At 47.1% G+C, this 25494-nt stretch overlaps 2 protein-coding genes across 9 annotated transcripts in view; one reads left to right on the forward strand and one right to left on the reverse strand.

The window, feature by feature from the left end:
- Positions 1–25494, forward strand: part of LOC108176026 (guanine nucleotide-binding protein G(olf) subunit alpha-like) — a 74905-nt gene that overhangs the window by 32120 nt on the left and 17291 nt on the right. For 7 of the 8 annotated variants that reach the window (XR_011382568.1, XR_011382566.1, XR_011382567.1 and 4 more), the window contains one exon: positions 1–25412. Coding sequence is in view for 1 of the 8 variants with exons in the window: in XM_051837570.2 (XP_051693530.1) it covers positions 1–120 (120 nt within the window). In the remaining 7 variants the exon portion in view is untranslated. Of the gene's footprint in view, positions 25413–25494 lie in introns of those variants that run through there. The other variant, XM_051837570.2, reaches the window with a different exon arrangement.
- The window catches only part of LOC103346213 (anthrax toxin receptor-like), a 31299-nt gene continuing 24778 nt past the window's right edge, over positions 18974–25494 (reverse strand). Inside the window, exon 17 of the mRNA XM_051837564.2 lies at positions 18974–19106. Within this exon, the coding sequence (XP_051693524.2) occupies positions 19011–19106 (96 nt within the window). The 3' untranslated portion in view covers positions 18974–19010. The remainder of the gene's footprint in view (positions 19107–25494) is intronic.

Here is a 25494-nt window from a genome sequence, read left to right on the forward strand (position 1 = left end):
ACAATAGTTTCGGCGATGAGCACCATTAGACCCCCAGTTCCACTGGCCAACCCGGAAAACCAGTTTCGATCAGATTACATCAAGAGCATCGCACCTGTCGCTGATTCTGAGTATTTGCAGGTAGGTAGGTCAGTCCTTTCCAAAATACTTTAAACAGTGACAGATGGAACTATTTTTAACGACTTGCTCGTTGAGAATCAGGTGTTAATTCATTATGAACTGTCTTTGAAATCTGGCTCTCTGACGGCTTAAGAGCAGTATTTCCTCTATTCTGAAATACTTGTCTTGGTTTGAAATATTGAAGACAGCGGGACTCTAAGAAATGCTTGTATGAATGTGTGGGTGAGGCTGATAAGAAGACAGCATACCTTTAAGAAATGTGAGAATGCTTTTTCCTGTATGTGTTGTTAAAGTTACAGGCAGCTTCCCAGATAACAACAGTAGGAATTCCATGAGAAGGACATTGACGGGGTATAGTTGCCTCTCAAGGAATAACAGAACAGAATTCAGTTTCCTGTTCAGATGCGCATGTGTCACAAGAGCACTGGCCTCTCCTGAATGTCATGTGTCATGTGAAGGTGCACTTGGGATCACACCTGCATGCCCAAGGCCTGCTTTCTCTCCGGGTGGGTGGCAGTGTGGCTTAGGCAAAAGGTCATCCCGGTATTTGCTTTCTCTCCTTTGATGGACATAGACTTCTTGAAATATTATTACTGGAGCATTTGATAGAGCGTGTTTCAAAGGAAAGGATCTGTCAGGTTCCTCAGGAGGCTGTCACAGTTGCATTGGTAACCATGTGTGTGTCTGCGCCTGTGCTCTTGCAGGGAATGGGCTTGTCAGTGACAGTGCTTCAGAGTTTGTGCGCTTGGCATGGTGGTTCCTGCTCAGAATCCTGTCTTTGAAGGGAAGTTCTTGCAAAAACCTGTGTGTAAGACAGAGCGGTCTTGCACTGCCCTGACTGAGGGCCCATGTCACCTGCTCGCACCTGCTCCTTCTTCTTGACAGAGCACTATGTCATCCTGTGGAATCTGTGTTGGGACGATAGATAAAAACTACTTTAAAAAAAAAGCTTTTATTTGCATGCTCTGGTGTAAGTTTTGCTTCTGAAAAGTATTCCAGCATAGCCAATGACATCTCTAGAATGTCCGTAAAGGAGTTAGGGCGTGCGCAGGAAGAAGGAAGAAGGGGCTCGGACATCTGGCCCGGCGAGCTCACTGGTTTTACTGAACTGTGTCGTAAATTGGGCAGCTCACAGAGGGTCAAGGGGCTGTTGTGGCAGGTGGGTCCCACGGGTCCCACAGGTCCCACAGCAGGACGATGTCCTCCTGTTTTGCTATGATACTTTTGCATGTTGAAGAAATCACTCGAAACTACAATCCTGGCTGATACCAGCAGTGGCGTCCCATTCAGCCCGCAATTTAAACATTTAGAGACAAAATTCAAGTCCTCCGGTGTGTTCTATCATGTCTGCCTAAAAGTAATCATAAAATCTCCATATGTTTAGGGAAATTATTCTTAGCATGTAGTGAGAAATTAAGGTTAAGAGTTATTAACCAGTCCCATGTTGTTTTTCTTCTGTACTTGACAAACTCACGGGTGATGAGGGCTCTCATAATCAATCAAGAATTCAGAAGCGGTCAGTAACTCTCACATGTATTATCCAAGGAATCCAAAGAGCCTTGCTTGTGAAAGTAGTGTTTGAGCTAAATCACAAATATTTTTAATTAATAAATAAAGCTTGGGGAACTGTTTCCTTTGCATACATGTATTTTCATATAGACATGGTAAGAGTCTTTAAAAGTGATTTTCTTTTTTTTTTTTTTTTTTTTTTTTTTTGACAGGCAGAGTGGACAGTGAGAGAGAGAGACAGAGAGAAAGGTCTTCCTTTGCCGTTGGTTCACCCTCCAATGGCCGCCGCTGCAGCCGGCGCACCGCGCTGATCCGATGGCAGGAGCCAGGAGCCAGGTGCTTTTCCTGGTCTCCCATGGGGTGCAGGGCCCAAGCACCTGGGCCATCCTCCACTGCACTCCCTGGCCATAGCAGAGAGCTGGCCTGGAAGAGGGGCAACCGGGACAGAATCCGGCGCCCCGACCGGGACTAGAACCCGGTGTGCCGGCGCCGCAAGGTGGAGGATTAGCCTATTGAGCCACGGCGCCGGCCTTAAAAGTGATTTTCAGAAAACCATCTTTTAGTATCAGTAGACCAAAGGAGAAGTTGGTACCAGCAGATGCAAATGCAGTTATAATCCTCTCTCAGGAACAGTGCTCTGCCCAGGGAGGGTAGTTACTTGTGTTTTTTTTAAAGCCTAACATTCTATTATTTCATATGTCTGTTCTTAACAAATAAGAGTATGTTTTACTTATAATATAGTTCAGACTTAAATAAATATAAATATTAATATACAGTATTCCTTCTAAAATGCTACTGTTATTTTAATGTTTTCCAGTTTTCAATGCCTTGTTTATCTTGCTTTTTTTTAAAAAAAGGTTTATTTATTTATTTGAAAGGCACAGTTATAGAGAAAGAAGGAAAGACAGAAAGAGAGATTCCCTGCACTGGTTCACTCCACAAATAAGGCTGGGCCAGGCCAAAGCCAGGACCCAGAACCTCCATCCATCTCCCATGCAGGTGCAGGGGTCCAAGGACTTGGGCCATCTTCTACTGCTTTCCCAGGCCATAGCAGAGAGCTGGATCGGAAGTGGAGCAGCCCATATGGAATGCTGGCACTTCAGGCCAGAGCAGTAACCCCCTGCACCACAGCACCAGCCCCCAAATCCCTGATTTCTCTACATAAGACCCTGGGCCGGGCCAGTGCTCTGCCCTAGCAGGTAAAGTCACCACCTGCAGTGCCAGCATCCCTATGGGCACCGGTTTGAGATCCGGCTGCTCCACGTTTGATCCAGCTCTCTGCTATGGCCTGGAAAAGCAGTAGAGGATGGTCCAAGTGCTTGGGCCCCTGCCACCCATGTGGGAGACCTGGATGAAGCTCTTGGCTCCTGGCTTCGGCCTGGCCATTGCAGCCATTTGTGGAGTGAACCAGTGGATGGAAGACCTCTCTCTCTCTGCCTCTCCTTCTCTCTCTGTGTAACTCTGACTTTCAGATAAATAAATAAATCTAAAAAAAGAAAAGACCTTAGGCGTATTCAGATGAAATTTCCTCTTTTGAAGGAATATGTGCTTTTGTAAACATAAAAGTTGAGCTGAATCAAGTATTGTAATAGTAATTTTTTTCAGACTGAATCTTTGAAAAAGTCTGTCAGTATCACCTGCCAATGAGTTGAGGATCTTGAGCTTATTTTCCTAGAGGTACAAAATAGCTTTTGAACCCAATGTGTTCTGTTATTAAAAATTAATTTCAGAAGGAAAAATCACAAGAATAACTTTTCTTAGAAGTGTCTTCAGAATTTCCTCCAAGAGTGTGATCCTGGGGGTAACAAGAAGGTAGATTCCCTTTTGTTCTTTTTCTCATTGTACTGCCTTTAATTTGAATTTCAACTGAAGTTGATGAAACTCTGGTTGTAACAAAAAGAAGGCAGATTCACCTAGCTCCTGCCAGTGAGACCTCAGTGTTAGAGGTTAGACCAAGCCAGAGACCTGATCTCTTCGGGCTGATAACCCAAAGCCCTTCCAGGATCCTCTGCAATGGTGTTGTCCGTTTTGGTTAGCAGTGGGCCACGTCTCTGAACATGGTCTTCCATGCTGATAACAGAACTGAAGAATTTTTATTGCCTAGCATTTTTCCTGTGCCTTTTCTGTGGGTAGATACACAAATATCAACCATTATGTTACAGTGGCCTACAGCATTCAGGGCAGAGGCATACTGTACAGGCTGGTAGTCTAGGGGCAGCAGTCCAGACCACACAGCCCCAGTGTGTGGTCACCTGTGCCGTCCAGGTCTGTGGAAGCCCACTCTCTAGAACATCACCCAACAGTGCATTGCTCAGAAGCGGTCCCGTTGCTAAGCAACACACAGCTGTGTATTAAGTGATTGTCTCATACCAAGATCACTCTGGCTGGGGCGAAGACGTATTGAAATGGGCAAGAGTGGAACCACTCCGGAGGGTACCCTAGTGACCCAGATGGAAGAGAAGGGGACGACTGGGCTGAGGTGGGGTGGGGTTTATTTTGGGGTTTATTTTGGAAATAGAACCAGTCAGGCTGGCTGCTGTGTGGGTGTGGATATGGAGTCACCAAGAGTGACTCTGAGTGGTTGGGCATGGATCTCTGCATCAATGATGGCAGCAGGTTAGGGGAGGAAGGTGTGAGAGGAGTTGCTGTTTTCTGGCCAACTGCACACAGCTGTTTGGACTCCCAAGCAGGGATATCAAGGGGCTGGTTGGCTTTGTGGGTTTGGAGCACAGTGGGAAGGCTGACCCAGAGGTGGTCTGGTGCAAAGGATCATTTAGGGAGACTCAGTGGCTACCTGTGTGAAGAGGGCCAGGGGTCAAGGATCCAGGGAGCTGTCCATCAGGAGAAAGTAGGACAGTGGTGCTGTGGGGGCCCTGGGAAGAGCTGTTTAAGAAGGAAAGAAGGGATAGGCTTTTGGCCTAGTGGGTAAGATCCCCACATTCCACATCGGAGTGACTGGGTCCGAACCTTTGCTGTGGCTCCTGACTCCAGCTTCTTGCTGGCAGGCAGCAAGCAAATGCTCAAACATTGGTCTCTGTTACCCATGTGAAAGACTCAGACTGAGTTCCCAGCTCCTGGCTTCAGCCTGGCCTAACTGCAGGTTGCAGATTTGGGATGTGAACCAGCAGATGAGAGATCTTTGTCTGACACTCTGTGTTTCTCTCTCTCTTGCTCTCTCTCTCCCCCTCTCCCTCCTCTGATTTATAAATAGATGTCAAATGCAGGCAGACAAGTCAAGAAGGGCACAGGCACTGAAGTAATTTGGCCGTGGCAGCTTGAAGGTCACCAGGCGGGGTGTTTTGAGGAGGGGGTGCAGGGCAGTCTGGGCTCTCCATTGGTTTGGGTCTTAAGGAATGCTGAGAAGCCAGGCAGCTCAGAGAAGCCAAGAGAGGTTTTCTGTTGAGGTGGAAGGGGCAAAGCCTGCCCATGTGCAAATGGCCTGAGTAGTTTGATGAAGAAGAGACAGCGACAGTGTGGCTGCTGCAGAGCCTGCCCTGAGAGGGAGAAGGGGGCTGGGACTCAGAACACAAAGGGAACAGACTGTTGATCATGGGAGTGCAGAGGACAGGTGCAGATGCAGGTCAGTTTTCAGATGTGACAGAGATGAGGGAAGACTTGTTTGCAAGGCCTCTTAAAGAGCATAGGCATTGCATGTGAGAATGACTGGTCTGGGAATTACCCGACAGCTTCCTTGTCTAGTGCTTGTTCTTGTTCCTGGCTGTGATGAGCAGCGATAGATAGGTGATGAGGTCCATGACCTCAAGCTCCAAGGCAAGTGACAGACAGGTGTTCCCTTCACAAGACAGAAGTGTGAAAGGCTCTTCTTACCAAGGTGTCAGAAGCAAAGCATCCAGTGTCCTCACTCACTCACTGACAAGATACTTGCAGCTGAATAACATAAGACTTTGGGGGGCAAGGCCAGTATAATATGTGAAATTTTTATTTCAAATGAAATAAATACAGAAGGACTGTGCAATGTGTAAATCATAATCAAAAGGAAAAGTACTGGTATTAGCTACCAGTACTCAGTTGACCATTGTCTGGTTATAGTTTTGATTGTCATTAGTGCAGCCAACACAGCAGATCATCCTGGCCCTGAACTTGGCTCTAGCATTAGTTGGCACCATGTGTTTCTTGCCAGACTGTGTGCCATAGAGCCCCCAGCATATCAACACACTAAGTGATGGGAATGGGTCTTAGGGAGCCACAGTGGTACTCATTGACATCAGTCAACTGATCATTTATGAAACTGGAAAAACACGGTTCATCCCCTACCAAAAAAAAAAAAAGAGAGAAGAAGAAAGGAAGGAAAGAAAAGAAAAGAAAAAAGGGAAAACCCTTAGCACAATACAAGCAAAACTACTGTTGAATTCAGTTGAATTACTCACTTGTTTGACTTTTCCTCTTTAAATGTAGATATTACATTAGCTCTTTTTAAAAAAATATTTATTTATTTTGTTTATTTGAAAGAGTTAGAGAGAGAGGTAGAGACAGAGAGAGTCAGGTCTTCCATCCACTGGTTCACTTCCTAAATGGCCGCAATGGCCAGAGCTGAGCTGATCTAAATCCAGGAGCCAAGAGCTTCTTCTGCGTCTCCCACAAGGGTGCAGGGCCCAAGCACTTCAGCCATCCTCCACTGCTTTCCCAGGCCATCAGCAGGGAGCTAGATTGGAAGAGGAGCAGCCGGGACTTGAACTGGCACCCTTATGGGATGCTGGTGTTGCAGGCTGGAGCTTTAACCCACTGTGCCACAGCTCCAGCCCCTATATTATCTCTTTTACAATTGTGTATTCCTAGATTTTTCTAAGGGGAAGACAGTAAGTGAGGCTAAACAAGAAATGCAAAAGCAGTCAGTGCTGTGTGGTTTCTGCCTGAGAGCTCCAAACTGGCATTTCATCATTGTAGCATAAATACACAGAGGAGGAGGCAGGGACCACCACCCTCCAATGAGAGTAGCCTGTGTCAAGTGGATTTGGTGCAGCTAACACACAGTATTCCCTTAGGTAACTGGCAAAGAATATCTCTGTGGACTGGAACCAGGTCCCAGAGAGCCAGGTTGCCCATGTAAGACGTGGATCCACCACTCCCTAAAGGAATGACCTTGAGCAAGTAACCTTGATCTGTGCAGTGTTCCTGCTGTGGCCAGTGCTACCTCATAGGACTCACAGTGCTCAATCTCAGCCCAAACTGCCCATGTGCTTGGTCCAGTCTCCTCCGGAGCAGGTGAAGAATTTCTAGAATATGTGTCAGTCATCTAAGAGAGTGGCTTTGTGTGTGTGTGTGTGTGTGTGTGTGTAATCAACATGAAGCTCACTATGGAAATGAGGTCAGAGTGAGTTCCTCCCATGGGAGCCCAAGCTACACCGTGCTGAGTACCACCTCCCCAGCATTGTTGAAAAATGGTGGAGCAGCTGCAGAGGATACTACAGAAAAATTGGTGGAGGATATTTGGCCTTACTGATTAGGGTGCTAGTTAAGACAAGACTACACTCTGTATCAAAGTGTCTGGATTCATTGTCTGGCTCCAGCTTCTGACTCCAGCTTCCGACTCCAGCTTCCTGCTACTGCAGATCCTGGGAGGTACTTGTGGTGGTTCAAGTGATTGGGTGCCTGCACTCATATGGGAAACCTGGATTGAGTTTCCACTCCTAGCTCCAGCCACAGCCCAGCCTTTGCTGCTGTGGGCATTTGGAGAATGAACCAGTGGATGAGAAATCTCTGTCTCTCTGCTTCTCAAGTAAGTAAACAAATTTTTAAAAGAAGTTAGTGGGAAAATGCAATTAGAAGGCAAGTTTGGGGGAAGTCCCATGGCTCACTTGGTTAATCCTCCGCCTGTGGCACCGGCATCCCATATGGGCACCGGGTTTAGTCCCGGTTGCTCCTCTTCCAGTCCAGCTCTCTGCTGTGGCCCAGGAGGGCAGTGGAGGATGACTCCCATTGCTTGGGCCCTGCACCCGCATGGAAGACCAGGAAGAAGTACCTGGCTCCTGGCTTTGGATCGGTGCAGCACTGGCTGTGGCAGCCATTTGGGGGTGAACCAATGGAAGGAAGACCTTTCTCTCGGTCTCTCTTTCTCACTTGTCTATCTATCACATAAAAATTTTAAAAAAGAAGGCAAGTTTATTTTGGTGCAAAAAGATTGAAACCCATATTTATTTGAAAGGCCGAGTGACAGAGGAAGAGAATGAGAGAGAGAAAGATTTCCCATTAACTGGTTCACTTTTCAAATGGCCTTTATATCCAGGGCTGGGCCAGGCCAAAGCCAGGACTCTGCAACTCCATCCAGGACTCCCATATAGGTGTAGGGTTGGTCCAAGCACTTGGGCCATCTTCCACTGCCTTCCCAGGCACATTAGCAGGAGCTGGATCAGAAGCAAAGCAGGAGCCGGTGCTGTGGTGTAGTGGGTAAAGCCACTGCATGCATCCCTTAGGGACACTGGTTTGAGTCCCGACAGCTCCACTTCTGATCCAGCTCTCTGCTGTGGCCTGGGAGACCTGGAAGAAGCTTCTGTCTACTGGCTTTGGATTGGTGCCATTCTGGCCATTGTCGCCATCTGGAGAGTGAACCAGCAGATGGAAGACCTCTCTCTCTCTCCCTCTCTCTCTCTCTCTCTCTCTCTCTCTCTGTGTGTGTGTAACTCTGACTTTCAAACAAATAAATAAATCTTAAAAAAGAAGAAGCAGCAGAGCAGCCAGGACTTGAACTATTTCTCTCATATGGGATGCCAGTGCTGCAAACAGTATCTTAACCTACTGCAACTACTATGTCGACCCCTATACATGGCCTTGTTGTAATACAAGTTTTTCAGGTCTCCTAGCCTGGGTGCTACCTCTGTGCCTTTGAGGAGGCTGAGGCAGGGGATGTGTGGAGCATCTCCTGGGGTAAGAAGACAACAGGGAGCTCAGGAGACACCCTCAGAATCTCTGAGTATATGGCCTGGACAGCAATCAGGTCATAAGGGGAGATGCTGGAGCCAGCCATGTGCTTGTTGCAAGGATTCAGTATCTTAATAATTGAGTTGTATACCTTTAAAATCAGTACTACATTCCTGCTCTGCACAGAGAAGTGGGAGCCAGACAGAGTCAGCCATGTCCTCTGTTATCAACTTGGGCCAGAGTAGCCTGTGAGCTCTGCATGTCTCAGTTGATCCAGCCTAGAGACCCTGGAAGTGGAACATGGGCACCCAACTCCTGTGGACTCTTTGGATCCCATGGAGAACCAGTTGAACCCTACAACTACTGTGACTCAAGTTGAAATTTTTTTAAAGATTTGTTTATTTATCTGAAAGGCAGAATGAGATAAAAAGAGAGAGTCTTCTATCCACTGGTTCTCTCCCCAATTGATCACAAGTGCCAGGGCTGGACCAGGCTGAAACCAAGAACCAGGAGCTTCTTCTGGGTTTTCTATGTAGCTGATAGTACCCAAGGTACTTGGGACACCTTTTGCTGCTTTCCCAGACCATTAACAGGGAGCTAAATTGGAAGTGGAGCAGCTAAGACACAAACCAGTACCCATATGGAACACTGGCAAAACAGGTGGCAATTTATTGCACTGTACCACAATGCTTGCTCCTCAAGTCAGCATTTACAACAGTGTATTCCTTTCCAGGCCAAGAACTGTCATCCCCACACCTCACAACCTTCCTGAGGGCAGGCACCCCTGATTGTCTCCCAACGTCGTTGGGCCCTACCTGCTTAGGAATTCTGCTTTGTGCCCTCCTCTGGCACAGGTCCCAAAGAGTTGTTCAAGTACCTGGATGACTGACCTGCACCTCATTTCCCACCCGGTCTCTCACCAGCGGCGTCCTCCCCTCCACAGGATGGGCCTTCCCCCTTCAGGTTCCAGCATATTTACTTCAACTGACTGATGTTTTCTTTGTTTCCTACCTCTCTGCCCACGGTCATCCCACACTTCTGATTCTGTGACCTACCGAGCCACAGGGCCCCTGAGCCCATGTGGGGCCAGCCTGCATCTGCCAGACCCCTGCTGCACTCCTTGCCCTACTCTGTGGGGCGACAGTTGCTGTCCAGTGTCACCCCGAGTGCCAACAAGAGCCTGGCTGGTGCTCCCAACCCAGCACACCCTTGCTTCATGCTGTCCAGAGATTTGAAGCAGAGGAGCATCTTGAACTCCAGTATTGTCAGCTTTTTGAATTTTTGTAAACAAAATATTTTGTAAAAATTGTAGGCTGTGTTTTCTAGCTTTTTTTTAAGATCCTAGAAAAGGTTCCTCCTTTGATGAACAGTAGTCTTTCCTTTAAAAAAAAAAAAAGATTTACTTGTTTATTTGAAAGACAGAATTACAGAGAGAAAGAGGCAGAGAGAGAGATTTTCCATTCACTGGTTCACTCCCCAAATGTCAACAACAGCCAGAGCTGGGCCAGGCCAAAGCCAGAAACCAGGAGTTTCATCCCAGTCTCCCACGTGGGTGCAGGGGACCTAGCACTTGGGCCATCATTGACTGCCTTCTCTAGTGCATTAGCCAGGAACCGGATTGTAAGTGGAGCAGCCGGGACTTGAACTGGCACCCATATGGGATGCCAGCAGTGCAGGCAATGGCTTAACCTACCATAGCACAGCAATGGCCAGGTAGTCTTTCTCATTCACAGCTCTCATTTTATCTCTGGGGAGTGCATGCTTTCATTTTAGACTCAGGATGGCCACACTGATTCTATAAGGAATTACAAAACCCAGACTTTAAAGATGTGTTGAAAATGGACTGTGAGTGAGAGAGACCACCTGGTCCAACAGCTCCAGCCGAGGTCCTGATGGCAGAGGAGGTTAAGAACTTGGGAGTCTGTGTGGTTCCCAGGCTATCTGTGGGGTGTCCTGGCAATTGGCAGGGATGGAGCCTGGCCTCTCTGGCTCAGTGCCTTCCCACTCTAAGGCTGGAACAGGTAGTGTGTGAGCAGTAGGCTCCAGTGGAGGAGCGTTGAGGTCCCTGTTGTGGTTTATATATTAGTTTTGGGGGTTCCCAAAGGCCCACATGTTAAAGGCTTGGTACCCAAACTTTTAGATTAACTATCAGTTGATTCAGGGTGGAAACTTAATCCAATTATGGCATCTGAAGGTGAGGCCCTTGGGAAGTGATTGGATTGAGTAGGTTGTTAAGAGTGGAGCTCCATGTTGGAACCATGGAACTGTGTAAGGTGAGGCCCCAGAGACTCAGATAATGAGCACCCTCCCAGTTCCTCTGCCTCCTGGGCTTCCAGGTGATCCCTCCTCTGCACGTCTCCACGATGCTGCCCTGCAGCCTCACCAGATGGCCAGGCCGATGAGGCCACCTGATCTTGGACTGTGAACCTCCAAAACCATAAGCCACAATAACACTCCTTCCTTCCTAAGTAGCTTCTCTCAGGCATTTGTTATTTGACACATTGGCTAACGCAGTCCTTGAGACCCTGACTGCTGAGAGTGTAAAGAAGGAGGCTCTGCACAGGATGGGTGAGTGTCCTAGGGGAGGTCACGGGGGCTGCTCCGGCTGCTTCGTAATTGTTCAGCAAACTTACTGAGTGTTAGATGTGGAGTGGACTCAGACTTAACAAATACAGGTACAGCTGCTGTGTGGTGCCACATTTGAGGGGTTAAAAAGGGAACACTTAGGAGCCCACTGAAGCACTCACCCAGCTAATTTCATGTGGAACTGAACCTCCCGCCAAGGGTGAGAATATCCAAGGACAGGTGGACCGCCTCTTCCTGACCCACAAACAGGCAGCTAAGGCAGGCTGAGGGCAGGTGCGGGAGGCTCGCAGGGTGGAGAAGGACATGTGCAGCCGGCCCAGGGCACCAGGCTTCCTCCACAGACTGTGAAGAATGGTTTGGTGGCTTCCATCAGGAGAGGTTCAAAAGGCGAGCTCCTGAATTCATAAAGACCGCACTTTCCTGTCTGTGTGGGAACAGCTCCAGGCTGTGTGTCAGAGCAAAGGCCTCTGACAGAAACCTACTCTCCAAGGGCTGTGTTGGCTCTTAGGGCAGTGTGACACCCCTGGGAGCTGTCATTTATTTTTATTACCGTTATGCTTATCTGTATCCTGGTAAAGGGAATTTCCTCATCACAGTAAAATATTTCAGTATTTTAGCAAGCATAGAGCTCAATAAAGACTTTTTTAAATTCCAGTTTTTCTTTGAAATATTATCATAAAAGATATATCTAATGAATGTTAGCTTTTTGTTTTGAAACAATTTTAATTTATACCTCAAATGCAAAGTGATACAAAAAAAAATGCCCCATGTCTCCCCCCAACCCTACCCTGACTCTTAAGTGCTCATGTCTGGCCACAGCTGATTTCTCGTCCCACCTATGCTAACGCACACTCATATCTAGCCACAATCCCACAGCTGGTCTCTCATTGCATCTGCACGAGCCCACATTGCATCTGCACGAACCCACATTCATGTCTGGCCACAGCTGGTCTCTCCTCCTGCCTGCACTAACACTCACCAGTGTCTGGCCACAGCCGCTCATCCCATCTGCCTTAGGACAAGGAGATCCGTGCACACAAATACAGTGCAGCTTTCCAGATAAGATGATTTAACATTCAAGCAGCATTTGCTTTATAGCCTGTAATGTTACTCAGATTTCCCCGAGTCCCGGTAATATTGGAGGAAAATAGTAGCAGTAATAATAATAAATTATGATAATAGTAACTCTGGTCAGTAGTCCAATCCAGGATCAAGCACCACATGCAATTTCCAGTTCTCCTGGACTCTAGAATGACCCCCCAGCCTTCCTTTCCCATCACAATGTTGATCTGAGCCTCACTTTGTGGATGACCCCATAGGGAGCTCACGTGATGGTGACTCCACTGGACTTTATGCTTTGGCAGGTTTTGCAGAGAAGTAACCCATGTCTTTCTCAGTGCCTCTGCGATGCTAATTCTGGTCATTTACTGAAGGGGGGAGGTTGTCTCCACAAAGGTACCTCTGTTCCCCTGGTAATTCCAAAGTCAGTCTTCAGAATATCTTCTGAGGCTGCTGTAGGACCTTGTGCTTTTTTTTTTTTAAAGATTTACTTATTTATTTGCAAGTCAGAACTACACAGAGAGAGGAGAGGGAGAGGGGGAGAGAGAGAGAGAGAGAGAGAGAGAGAGAGAGAGAGAGAGAGAGATCTTCTATCCAATGGTTCACTCAATTGGCCACAGTGGCTGGAGCTGTGCCGATCCAAAGCCAGGAGCCAGGAGCCTCCTCCAGGTCTCCCGCATGGGTGCAGGGACCCAAGATCTTGGGCCTTCTTCCACTGCTTTCCCAGGCCACAGCAGAGAGCTGGATCAGAAGTGGAGCAGCCGGGTCTCGAACCAGTGCCCATATGGGATGCAGGCACTTCAGGCCAGGGCGTTAAGCCGCTGTGCCACAGCGCCGGCCCCAATAGTACCTTGTTCTTAACAAAACTTTCACAGTCTAGTTTTAGCCCACTGATAATTTTGAACCAGCATAAGAACTTGAGGGGGGAAGTTGCGGCCCAGTTCTTTTGACTATTTGTCAGTATGTTTTTATTGTGAGAATAAAGTGGGGTGGAGATCGTGCTGCTGTGTCACACGTATGCACAGCACTGCAGGCTTGCTGTGACAGCATGTGGGGCATGGACCAGAAGGGCCAGTGTGAATCTCCATCACTGCACCAAGATGGCGGGACAGGGGCTGCACAGCAACTTCTTTTTAAAGATTTACTGATTAACTGATTTGAATGGCAGCGTCAGAGAGAGAGAGAGAGAGAGGTCTTCTGTCTGCTGGTTCAGTCCCCAAATGGCCACAACAGCCAGGGTTAGGCCATGTAAAGCCAGGAGCCAGAAACTTCGTCAGATTTCCCACATGGGTGGCAGGGGCCTAAGCACTTGGACCATCTTCCGCGCTTTCCCAGGCGCATTGGCAGGGAGCTGGATGGGATGTGGAGCAGCTGGGACTTGAACCTTGCACTCATATGGAATGCCAGCATCGCAGACAGCAGCAGGAGTGCAGCCCAGCACAGCAACTTTCATGCAAATCAGTTTTCCTTATGGAAAATACATGTTAAGAGTCATAAAGTAAGACAGCTTTTTTTTTTTAATTCCCTGGAGAAGATGTCATGGAAACCTCAAGTCTTTGGAAAGTGTGATGGTCAGCAAAGCAGCCTGTTGTTTCCAGAGTGCACCTCCAGTCTGAAGGTGTCGGGTTTGTTGCTCCTCTTACTTGAGGGGCCCGATCACCTGCAAGGACACCTGCTCCTTTCAGAGGAACAGGGCACTAAAAATACCTCAGGATGGGAGCACTTTGTCCTTATCACTGCTGATTTTATGTAACTCTGAGACAATATTTGAAATCTCCAGCTCTCTCTGGGGACGCTAGAAGGAGTAGCCTCTTCTTAGGCACAGACTTAAATGAGCCAACCCATGTAGTTTGGGAGTGAGGCACACTATGATTTTCAGAGGCACAGTGACAAAGTTGTCCCTGAGAAGCTTCTTCTGAAATCCTCACTTTTCTCATTGTTTTGTTTTTTTTTTTTTTAACTTTGGCACCAGAACATCATTCATGAAGGTATAGGGTTTTTTTCCTTCACCTCTTAAAATAATCTCATATTTTTCTCTGTCATTTATTATGAAACATAGATTGAATTGAATCAACTTTAAGCATAACATTCTCACTGCACAAAGCAAGTTCATTTGTTTAAAAACATTTATTTATTTAAGAGGCAGAGCTACAGACAGAGAGAGGGGGAGACAGAGAGGTCTTCTATCTGCTGGCTCACTCTCCAGATGGCCTCAGTGGCCAGAGCTGGACCAATCCAAAGCCAGGAGCAACGAGTTTCCTCCAGGTCTCCCACATAGGGGCTGGGGCCCAAGCACTTGAACCATCTCCCCCTGCCTTCCCAGGCCATTAGCAGAGAGCTGGATTGAAAGTAGAGCAGCTGGTCCTACATCCTTCCTGGAGAAAAGGCACTCTGTCCCTCCCACATCCGTTTCTGTCTCACAGACCTTTTTGGAGATTTCTGCCCAAGCAAGGACCCCTGACTTCCTCCTCTCTGTCCCCTGTGTCCTTGTGCTTCTTCCCGCCAAGGGATGGCCCCTCCCACCCTCAAAACTTGGCCTTGTCGACTGCTTGCGTCTTCCTCTAGCTGAACTAAGATTCCCAAGAACACAGTTTGCATGTTGTATAGTTGTTCTTATTTTTTCCTTTTTTTTTTTGTTTTAAAGATTTATTTTATTTATTTGAAAGTCAGAGTTACACAGAGAGAGAGAGGTCTTCCCATCCACTGGTTCACTCCCCAGATGGCTACAAAGGCTAGAGCTGCACCAATCCGAAGCCAGGAGCCAGGAACTTCTTCCAAGTCTCCCATGTGGGTGCAGGGGCCCAAGGACTTGGGCCATCTTCTACTGCTATCCCAGGCCACAGCAGAGAGTTGATCAGTAGAGGAGCAGCTGGGACTAGAACCGGCTGCCCATGTGGGATGTCAGCACTTTAGGCCAGGGCTTTAACCCACTGTGCCACAGCATTGGCCCCAGTTGTTCTTATTTACATATTGATTTGCCAAAGGCCGTCTTCAGCACTCAGTGTGCGCTGCATTAATGCTAAGATAATGAGTTCAACCACTAAGGACACCGTTCTCCTGGCCCCTTTTTAAGTCCCTCCAGTGAAGAAAGGCTAGACAGATGCAGAAAGCCATTCATGCGTCATAATTTGAAGTGCTTGTCTTTTTACTGTCCTTTTACTCACAACTAGCCTTGTCGAGTTTTGCCACTACACCTGTGTTTACTGGGTGTGGGGACCCTGTCCTCATTGTCTGGCACATCATTTGGCATGTACCTGTGTGTGCTCAACGCATGCAGGATAAGCCAATTGTCTGCCGTGTGTTCCACGCTGGCCTCCGCACCGTGGGTTACACAAAGAATGCGAAAGTTGCAACCTCCAGCCTCAAGAGATTTACACCTTAGTGAAGAAGCAAGGTGAACGTGACAGTACTTCAGAAAGTTCATGGACACATTGAATTATGAGATACGTTAAGTGGGTCAGGGCCTGGTGGTTAAGATGCCAGTCAGGACACCCAGTGTCTCAGATTGATGCCTGGGTTTGACAGCCAGCTCCACTCCTTATGCCAGTTTCCTGCTAATGCAGCCCTGGGAGGTTGGCTCAGGTTGGGTCACTGCCACCCACATAGGAGACCTAGCTTGAATTCCCGCTCTTGGCTTCAGCCCCAGTGCTTCCCTGTTGCAGGCCTTTGGGGAGTGAATTGGTGGGAGTGCACTGGCTCGCTCGCTCTCTCTCTCTCTCTCTCAAATTAAAGAAAAAAGGAGATGGAGGAATGTTGTATTGAGAAGCAAGAGTTAGATGGGACCTAGACTACCAAGCCTGACTGGAGTGAGTTTTATTCATTAAAAAAAAAGAAAAGAAAAACTGGGCATGAACATGGCAGCTGATGACACAAAAGGAAAACATGGAAGTGAGAAGGAGGCACTGGCAGACAGTGTGGTCAGGCCTTGGCTCCGCTGCTCAGGAAATCACATCCCATCACAGACCCAGGACTGTTCCTGGCACAGCAGCACCCCCTCCTCAGCCATGGAGGCAGAGCGTGGGCTGGGGCGCAGATGAGCCCGGAGTCCACAGATTCCTTCCTTGGTGTTCAGAAACGTGGTACCTGTCCTCGTTCAGCTTTAATGGTGGATCAACTCACTGTGGCACTCAGTGCAACACACATACATACTTAGTGCTTAAAGAAACCTTAGTAATGAAAAAAAAAAAAAAAGAAACCTTAGTAATGGTAATATATTCAGGATGGATTCTTATTTTTTTTTTCATTTTATAAGCTTAGACTAAGCAGGAAGAGATAAATAAACAATGGTTGCTTCATGCATATCCAATGCAATTTTTTCCACCACAATCTTGTTTATCCACATACATATCTAAACCACGCACACGTACTCAAAACAGGCAAGGGTTGCATTATCCACAAAACAGTTATCCGAGTTGTGGATGTTGCTTTGAAAATATTGCCCAAATGCTGCACTTTGCTCATTGACTGTTCTTCAAAAATGTCTAATGACAATGAGACAAAACATTTTAGAGTCATCATTGAAAAAAAAAAAAGAGAGAAAATATATTTTCTCAATTTTCCACCCTGCTACCACTACTCATATGAGGATGATATATTTTGTAACACTGTATTCTTTTTTAAAAAAGATTGATTTTATTTATTTGAAGTACAGAATAACAGAGAGAGGGAGATGCAGAGCTATTCCATATGCTAGTTCACTCCCCTAAATGATTATGACAGCCAGGAGCCACGAACTCCATCCTGGTCTCCCACGTGGGTGGCATGGGCCTAAACACTTGAGCTGACTTCCACTGCCTTCGTAGGCACATCAGCAGGAAGCTGAATGGGGAGCGGAGCAGCCATGACTCAAGAATCAGCACTCCAGTGTGTCAAGCACCTGCCCAACCCACTGTCCCACAACATCAGACCCCATCACTGGGTGTTCTTGATTGTTCGTGTAACCGTCTGCCCAATCCCAGATGAATAGCTTTCGGCCAGTATGTACATAGCGAAATGGCAGTGGTTAATTGAATTTTCATTTTCGTAAAAGTAATGTTGAGAATGTTACGGGGTTATTATAAGATTGCACTTATTTTTATCCTCAGCGGGTGCCGTTACTCTAAAGAACAGCTTTTATAAGACTGCAAGTCAACCAATGTGAGAAACTACTGGGAGGGCTCCATCTTCTATTTCTCAAGTCTCTACTCCTTAACCAATCCCCTAAATTTTGACACTATCTCAGTGTTCTGTTACTTTACAAGTCAAATAGTGTGATGTGTCATTTCAAGGTATTTGGTTTTAAATTTCTTAGGGGTATTTTAATAGGTCTTAAACTGTTGTATTGATTTTTTAGTAATCTATGTAATCCTGGAATCATATGTTAATCAGGAAACTGAAATGGCATCTTTAACCGCTGGCAAGCTTGTCATCAGTGCTCCTGGTTTCTTCTGTTAACATGTCATAATTAATAAGTAGTACCTCATATCACCCTATGAATTTCCATAATTTACTGGAAGTTATTATGTTTCAGTGTAACTGTTAACAGTTTGGTTGGAATGGGCCTTTGGTTCAGTTTTTCAAAATGATTATATGATATGTGTCAAAAATCATGTGTACACCTTAGGAGTTCCATCAGGCTGCACAGATTCAGTCCAGAATTAGATCACGATGTAATGCAGGTGAGAGGAGGGTGGGCTTGGCGGGGCCCTTTGTGGGAGCACTCAAGTGCTGTCCTGTGGGGGATGAGGCTTGAGCTGGTCTTTGAAGAATGAATGAGGTCAGCAGGTAGACCAGGGATGGTGATGACTGCAACACAGCTGGCACAGCATCTCATGCAATTTAGGATGCATCTGAGGGGGCCCCAGAAACCCCTGCAGCCTAGGAGGAAAGTTGAGAATGAGGTTATCCTTAAAGGAAGATTGTGGAAAGATACTCATAAAGTAATGGAGTCCCTTGGACCAAATTTATAGGTAGTTAACTGGAGCTTTTACACTTGCTGCAATATAAAATTTTATGGTATGAATGTGGTGTGAATATTATGGTAGAAATAAGTAGAAAATACCAGTGCAAGTTAATAGAAACTCACAAGAAATCAGGAAATGTGTGTTCATCAAAAAAAAAAAAAAAAGGTTGCTTTAAAATTGCCCTAGTTGACACTTGAGGGTAAATGTAAAACTGTTCAGTACATAAGTCAAGTGAATGTTGTTGATTAACAATTAACACTCTTATTTATGACATCAATGATCACCCGAGGCTTTTGTCATGAGCTGCCAAGGCAATGGAATCCTTTTGAGTTCACAAACTGCATCCTTATTTAGACAGGTGAATGTTTTCTCTTCCCTTCAGAGAAAGAGACCTCCTTTTTTGTTGGTCCCTTCTTTCCGCTGGGATCTCACTGACAGAGATCTTTCATGTAGGCCATTTTTTTGCCACAGTGTCTTGGCTTTCTGTGCCTGAAATGTTCTCATGGACTTTTTAGCTAGATCTGAATGACTTATTGACTGGTTCTGAGGCCAGAGTGCTGTTTAGCACGTTTGCCATTCTATGAGTCTGCTGTGTATCCTGCTTCCCATGTAGGATCATTCTCTCTTTTTAATTCTATCAGTAAGTATTAGCAGACACTGGTCTTATTTATGTAATCCCTTTGACACTTATTCCTATCTTTATGATCAGTTATGCACGTAAAATGATCACTTTAATAAGATGGCAGTAGTACCTGCCAACTTAATAGGATTTGGAATCTTGTGACAAGTAACTTGGTATCATTTCTTGAGACTTTTTTTGGAGAAGAAAATAAATAAAATAATACCAAAAATACAATAATAGTTTTACACATGTAATTATTTAAAGCATTCATTTCTGAGTAATGGTGAATTGTTCTGTCAGCATACAAAGTTTATTACTGGTCTCACCTCTGCCTCCTTCATCTCTGTAACCTTGGGTGGGTTAATTAGTATCTCTGTGCTCAATTTTCCCACCTGTAAAATGAAGATGATAATAATATTGCCTGTCACATGAAGCTGTTTTGGAAACTAAATACATTAAAGCTCTTGGGGTGGATATTTATAGCCTAATGGTTAAGATACCAGTTTGGACATCAGAAACCCATATTAGAGTTCGTGGGTTTGAGTCCCAACTCTCCTTCCAATTCCTACTAATGCACTGCCTGAGAGGTAGCAGTGACGGCTCAAGTAGTAGGGTCCTTCTGGAGACACAGATTGAGTTGTTGGCTCTCTTGCCTCAGCTCCTGGCCTGCAGCTGTTGTGGGCATTTGGGGATAGAACCAGCAGATGATAGCTCTCTGTCTAGGTGTGTGTGTGTGTGTGTGTCCTCTGTATCTCCCTGACTCTTGAATGTATAAATAAAATACATTTTAAAATATTTTTTAAAAAATCACTAATGCATCTAAACTGGCTGGTACTACACATGGAACACTGTAAGGATTCATTAAATGTTAGCAGTCATCTGGGCACCCTTAACAGGGCTTCTGCACATGTAGGTTTGTTGCCTTTTCAGATGTGGCCCAGTGCAGGAGCTTTGGGAGCTTCATGTCATCGTTTTGCTGTGGCACACATGTGCCAGGAGCATACAGAGGGGGAAGTGGTGAGACCGTCTGTACCCCTCTGGCCTTAAGAAGCAGGGCAGCCCCTCAAGACCTTGAGGAATTCCTCAGACCGACACAGCGCAGAAAGGATGTGAGCCACCACCCAATGACTCCCCTCCATCAGACACATCCACCCGGTCACAACTAGGAGCCACACACAGGTGCAAGTTGGAAGCATTTCCACTGAGATCCAGTACCAGACAGGGATGTCCACTCTCACCATTGCTATTCAATACAGTACAGGAAGTTTTAGCCAGAGCCATTAGGCAAGAAAAAGAAATTAAAGGGATACAAATTGGGAAGGAAGAAATCAAACTATCCCTCTTTGCAGATGATATGATTCTTTATTTAGGGGACCCAAGGAACTCTACTAAGAGACTATTGGGGAAGATCAGAGTTGGTGAACTCAAAAGGCTTCCATAGCCTTGGCAACTCATGACAAGAGCCTAGGGGGATTACTGACACCATAAACAAGAGTGTCAATTTGTTAAGTCAACAAGAGGGGTCACTGTGCACTTACTCCTCATGGAGGATCTCTGTCCTAAATGTGCTGTACATTGTGATTTAATGCTATAGCTAGTACTCAAACAGTATTTTACATTTTGTGTTTTGGTGTGGGTGCAAACTGTTGAAATCTTTACTTAATATATGTTAAATTTATCTTCTGTATATAAAGAAAATTGAAAATGAATCTTGATGTGAATGGAAGGGGAGAGGGAGTGGGAAAGGGGAGAGGGAGTGGAAAAGGGGAGGGTTGCGGGTCGGAGGGAAGTTATCGCAGGGAAAAGCCATTGTAATCCATAAGCTGTACTTTGGAAATTTATATTCATGAAATAAAAGTTTAAAAAAAAAGAGACTATTAGGGGTCAGCGCAGTGGCTCACTAGGCTAATCCTCCGCCTGTGGCGCCGGCACCCCAGGTTCTAGTCCCAGTTGGGGCACTGGATTCTGTCTCAGTTGCTCCTCTTCCAGTCCAGCTCTCTGCTGTGGCCCAGGAAGGCAGTGGAGGATGGCCCAAGTACTTGGGGCCTGCACCCACATGGGAGACCAGGAGGAAGCACCTGGCTCCTGGCTTCAGATCAGTGTGGTGTGCCAGCCGTGGCAGCCATTTTGGGGGGTGAACCAATGGAAGGAAGACCTATTCTCTCTGTCTGCCTCTCTCTCACTGTCTAACTCTGCCTGTCAAAAAGAGACTATTGGAATTCATAGAAGAGTTTGGCAAAGCAGCAGGATATAAAATCATTGCACAAAAATCAGCAGCCTTTGTATACACAGGCAATGCTATGGCTGAGAAAGAACTGCTACAAATAGCTACAACTAGATACAAAAACAAATACCTTGGAATAAACTTAACCAAGGAGGTCGAAGAGCTCTATGATGAGAATTACAAAATTTTAAAGAAAGAAATAGAAGAGAGGATACCAAAAAATGGAAAAATCTTCCATGTTCATGGATTGGAAAAATCAATATCATCAACATTTGAGTTTGAGTACAAAGTTTGAGTACTAGTTATAGCATTAATTCACATTGTACAACACATTAAGGACAGAGATCCTCCTTGAGGAGTAAGTGAACAGTGACTCCTCTTGTTGACTTAACAAATTGACACTCTTGTTTATGGTGTCAGTAATCCCCCTAGGCTCTTGTCATGAGTTGCCAAGGCTATGGAAGCCTTTTGAGTTCACCGACTCCAATCTTATTTAGACAAGGTCATAGTCAAAGTGGAAGTTCTCTCTCCCTTCAGAGAAAGGTACCTCCTTCTTTGATGGCCCGTTCTTTCCGCTGGGATCTCACTCGCAGAGATCTTTCATTTAGTTTTTTGTTTGTTTGTTTGTTTTTGTTTTTGTTTTTTGCCAGAGTGTCTTGGCTTTCCATGCATAAAATACTCTCATGGGCTCTTGAGCCAGATCCGAATGCCTTAAGGGCTGATTCTGAGGCCAGAGTGCTGTTTAGGACATCTGCCATTCTATGAGTCTGCTGTATCCTGCTTCCCATGTTGGATCATTCTCTTCTTCTTAATTCTATCAGCACTAGTCTTGTTTATGTGATCTCTTTGACTCTTAGACCTATCATTATGATGCATTGTGAACTGAAATTGATCACTTGGACTAGTGAGATGGAATTGAAATCCCCTGGCACATTTCTAACTCTACCGTTTGGGGCAAGTCAGATTGAGCATGTCCCAAATTGTACATCTCCTCCCTGTCTTATTCCAACTCTTATATTTAACAGAGATCACTTTTCAGTTAAATTTAAACACTTAAGAATAATTGTGTGTTAATTACAGAGTTCAACCAATAGTGTTAAGTAGGACAAAAAAATACTAAAAGGGATAAGTATTAAGTTGTCCATCAACAGTCAGGACAAGGGCTGATGAAGTCACTGTTTCTCATAGTGTCCATTTCACTTCAACAGGTTTCCTTTTTGGTGCTCAGTTAGTTGTCACTGATTAGGGAGAACATACGATATTTGTCCTTTTGGGACTGGCTTATTTCACTCAGCATGATGGGTTCCAGATTCCTCCATTTTGTTGCAAATGACCGGATTTCATTTTTTTTTATTGCTGTGTAGTATTCTATAGCGTACATATCCCATAATTTCTGGGACTAGAAACCACTCAGGGTGGAAAGGTGGACAGCACGGAGCCCCCCCACCATGCAAAGTTCAGGTTTCATGCAAAGCCTAGCAGGATGTCTTTGAAAAGTCTTAAATAGGAGTGCTGTCCTGTTTATCATGAGTGGTTTATTGAACAATCAGAACCCAGCAGAGTAAGAATAGAAAGACAGCTTTCTTTTCCTCCAGTCACTCTCCTTGGTCCCAGAAAGACACTATAATTTTAAGACACTTTCAATTATTAACGCTTACCCCTCTGTCCTGGGGCACAGGGAGGTAGGATCTGCTAAAACTCCTTTCGCATCCCTCCCCACTCCTCGGGACGTCCATTGCTCTGGTCCATGGGGGGAACAAGCACAGAGCTCCTAAGAGGCCCAGGTCATCCGCCACCTGTTGCTTCCTTCTGAATGAGTCTAGTTCCTTCTGAGGCAGGTGCACCTGTCCAGCTGAATGGAGGGTGTGAAGGGCAGGGGAAGATCAAGGATGATTTCTGTTTGGGGTTCAAGCAGCTGGTGGCTGCAGAGCCACTGTGTAAGAGGAACGGACCTGGGGAGGAGGAGGGTAAATCCTCTTTGGGGGTTTGTCAAAGCCAAGATGCCTGTGAGACACCCAGTTGCATGCCAAGGCTCATATGCAATGTCTGGGTAAAAGACTAGCATTGGGAAGAGTTTAAATCTATTTATTTATTTACTTTTATGTTTGTTTATTATGAGGCAGAGAGAGAGAGAGAGAGAGAGAGAAACAGGAGGAACACAGCACACCCATTTGCTGGTTCACTCCCCAAATGTCTGCAATGGCCAGGACTGAGCCAAGCTGAAGCCAGGAGGTGGGAACTCGACCAGGTTTCCCTTGTAGGTGGCAGGAACCCAATTACTTGGGCCACCACAATCTCCTAGAGTCTGTACTAGCAGGAGCCACAGCAGGGAATCAAGCCCAGTTACTGTGATATGGGACATGGATGCCCTGAGTTTAATGGGTAAATTGAAGCCATGGGTGCGGCTGAAACCCAGAGAGAAGACAGGAGGCAAAGGCCTGCTCCCTCTGGACTGTGGGGGCTGGAATCTGGGCAGAGACAGGGGCAGCCTGCAAAGGAGGCTGAGAGAACGTCCTGGGCAGTAGGGGGAGCCCTGTGCTGAAGGCAGTGTCATAATGTGGGGGCAGGGTGGGCAGGGCAAGGGGCACACCCAGGGGGAGCCATGACAACAGGTGGCCTTGGCAACGGCCACTTCCTGGTAAGGAGGGGAAAATCAGCAGCCAAACCCAGGCGAGTTGTTATGGAGGGTACTTTGATATTTGCAGCAACTTTTTGAAATACTCTCAAACTATGCAGTTTATGGAAAAGATGGCAAGAAAAACAAAAAGTCTGCACATGTCCAGTACCGATGCAATTGCTATAGGCCTAACTATACCTTTGATCTGTAATGGGTTCGATCTGCAGATCTGCCTATCCAGGGCCCAACTTTCCTGGGTGCCCATTGAGGTGAAGAAATTGGTATCAGTTCTGGGCGCAGCACCAGGTGTGTGTGTGCTACCCTGCCCTAAGCTGTCCCACATGGGCTCACAGTGAGATGCAGGGTGGGCTCAGGGAACAGGAAGATGCAGAAGGGACACAGCAGCAGCCCTGGTGCTCGGAGCCTGGCCAGGTGCGCAGGGGTGTGGACTGACCTTGGACTGAGAGATGCCCACAGCCACGCGTGGGCACAGGGATCCCGGCTCAGGCACACCCAGGCTGCGTGACCTTCACCAAACACCTGCTCCCCCGGCAGCCCCTGTTCTCTTTACTGTGGACAGAGCCAGTATGGCAGCTACACTGCCTGAGCCAGGAGTCTCTGCAGCCCGGGTGGTGCAGAGCAGAGCTTAGAAACTCAGGTCGGAGCCTAGGATCCAATGGCACTCAGCACCGGGCACCTTGTGGCGGCGCTCAGGAAGCACAGGCCAAGCCAACTTTGTGTCCTTGGGGCTGAGGTGGGCGTGGCCTTCCCCAGGGACTGCCTGGGACACTGGGGACTTGCTGCACCCTCCTCAGCTCCCCCACGTGGCCCCCAGCTGCCTTCCCCTGACTCGAGGACACTGTTTGCAGGCACCCCTCCCCCCAGGAGGCTCTGGGCCAGCTCCTCCCCAGGGGTGCACAGGCTGTGCAGGGGCTGTCACTGCCTCTCCCTCACTGGGCAGCGCCATGCACGCGGCCTCAGCAGCTGGGGGTCCCTCGGCCCACACTTGCTCTGGAGTGGCTTAGACAGTGAGCAGCCCCTGCCTATGGGAGCTCATGAGTATGGAGCCCTCCTTACCCCAGGCCCCCCCAGCCTGTCACACCCTGTCCCCATGGAGCCCACAGTAGCCCTCTTGGAACTCCCGTGTGGGTGGTGACAGGGGCGGGGCCAGGGAGGAGTGTGCCCCAGACACAGCTATGGAGCCAGAGCTGGGAGGAGACCCAGGAGAGATCCAGAGTTCCAGCTCCCTGCTAATGCGCCTGGGAAAGCAGCAGGGGACAGCCCGGGGGCTGGGCCCCTGCGCAGGCATGAGAAACTTGGGAGACGCTCCTGGCTCCTGGCTTTGGATTGACCCAGCTCTAGCCAACGTGGCCACCTGGGAGTGAGCCCGCAGATGGAAGACTTCTCTGTCCCTCTCTACCTCTGCCATTCAAATAAATAATAAAGCTTTTTTTAAAAAAAGAAGGACACAGTGTGGCTTCTCTTAGAAGAGCAGACAGAATCCCAAGATCCCGAGTGCCCATGCATGTGGGGACAGTGTGGGGGTCAGGAAGGAGGTCTGGCTTCCTGAGGGAGGTGGCCTCGCTGCCTCCTTGACTCAGAGTTTTATGTGGCCATACCATGAGACCCTACCATGAAGCACCCAGCACTAGGCATTCGAAGGCTTCTCTGGAACATTAGCGGTTGGGAGAGATGAGGGTCAAATTCATATCACAGACGCTTGGGGACTGTTCTCATAGAGATCGGGAAACATGTCCCTGTGTCCCCAGCTCTCGGTGACAGGGCTGCTGGGACAGAGGCTCACCCATGCTTTGAGGCCACACCACCCTAGGTGCCATGTCCCAGCAGGTGCACCCAGAGGTCATCTCCCACAGTGCAGTGTCTCCCCAGGTGACAAGCCCTGGCCACTGGCAACAGGCTCCTACTGCTTTGCCCATAA

The sequence above is a fragment of the Oryctolagus cuniculus genome, chromosome 15, assembly GCF_964237555.1.
Source record: "Oryctolagus cuniculus chromosome 15, mOryCun1.1, whole genome shotgun sequence".
NCBI lineage: Eukaryota > Metazoa > Chordata > Mammalia > Lagomorpha > Leporidae > Oryctolagus > Oryctolagus cuniculus.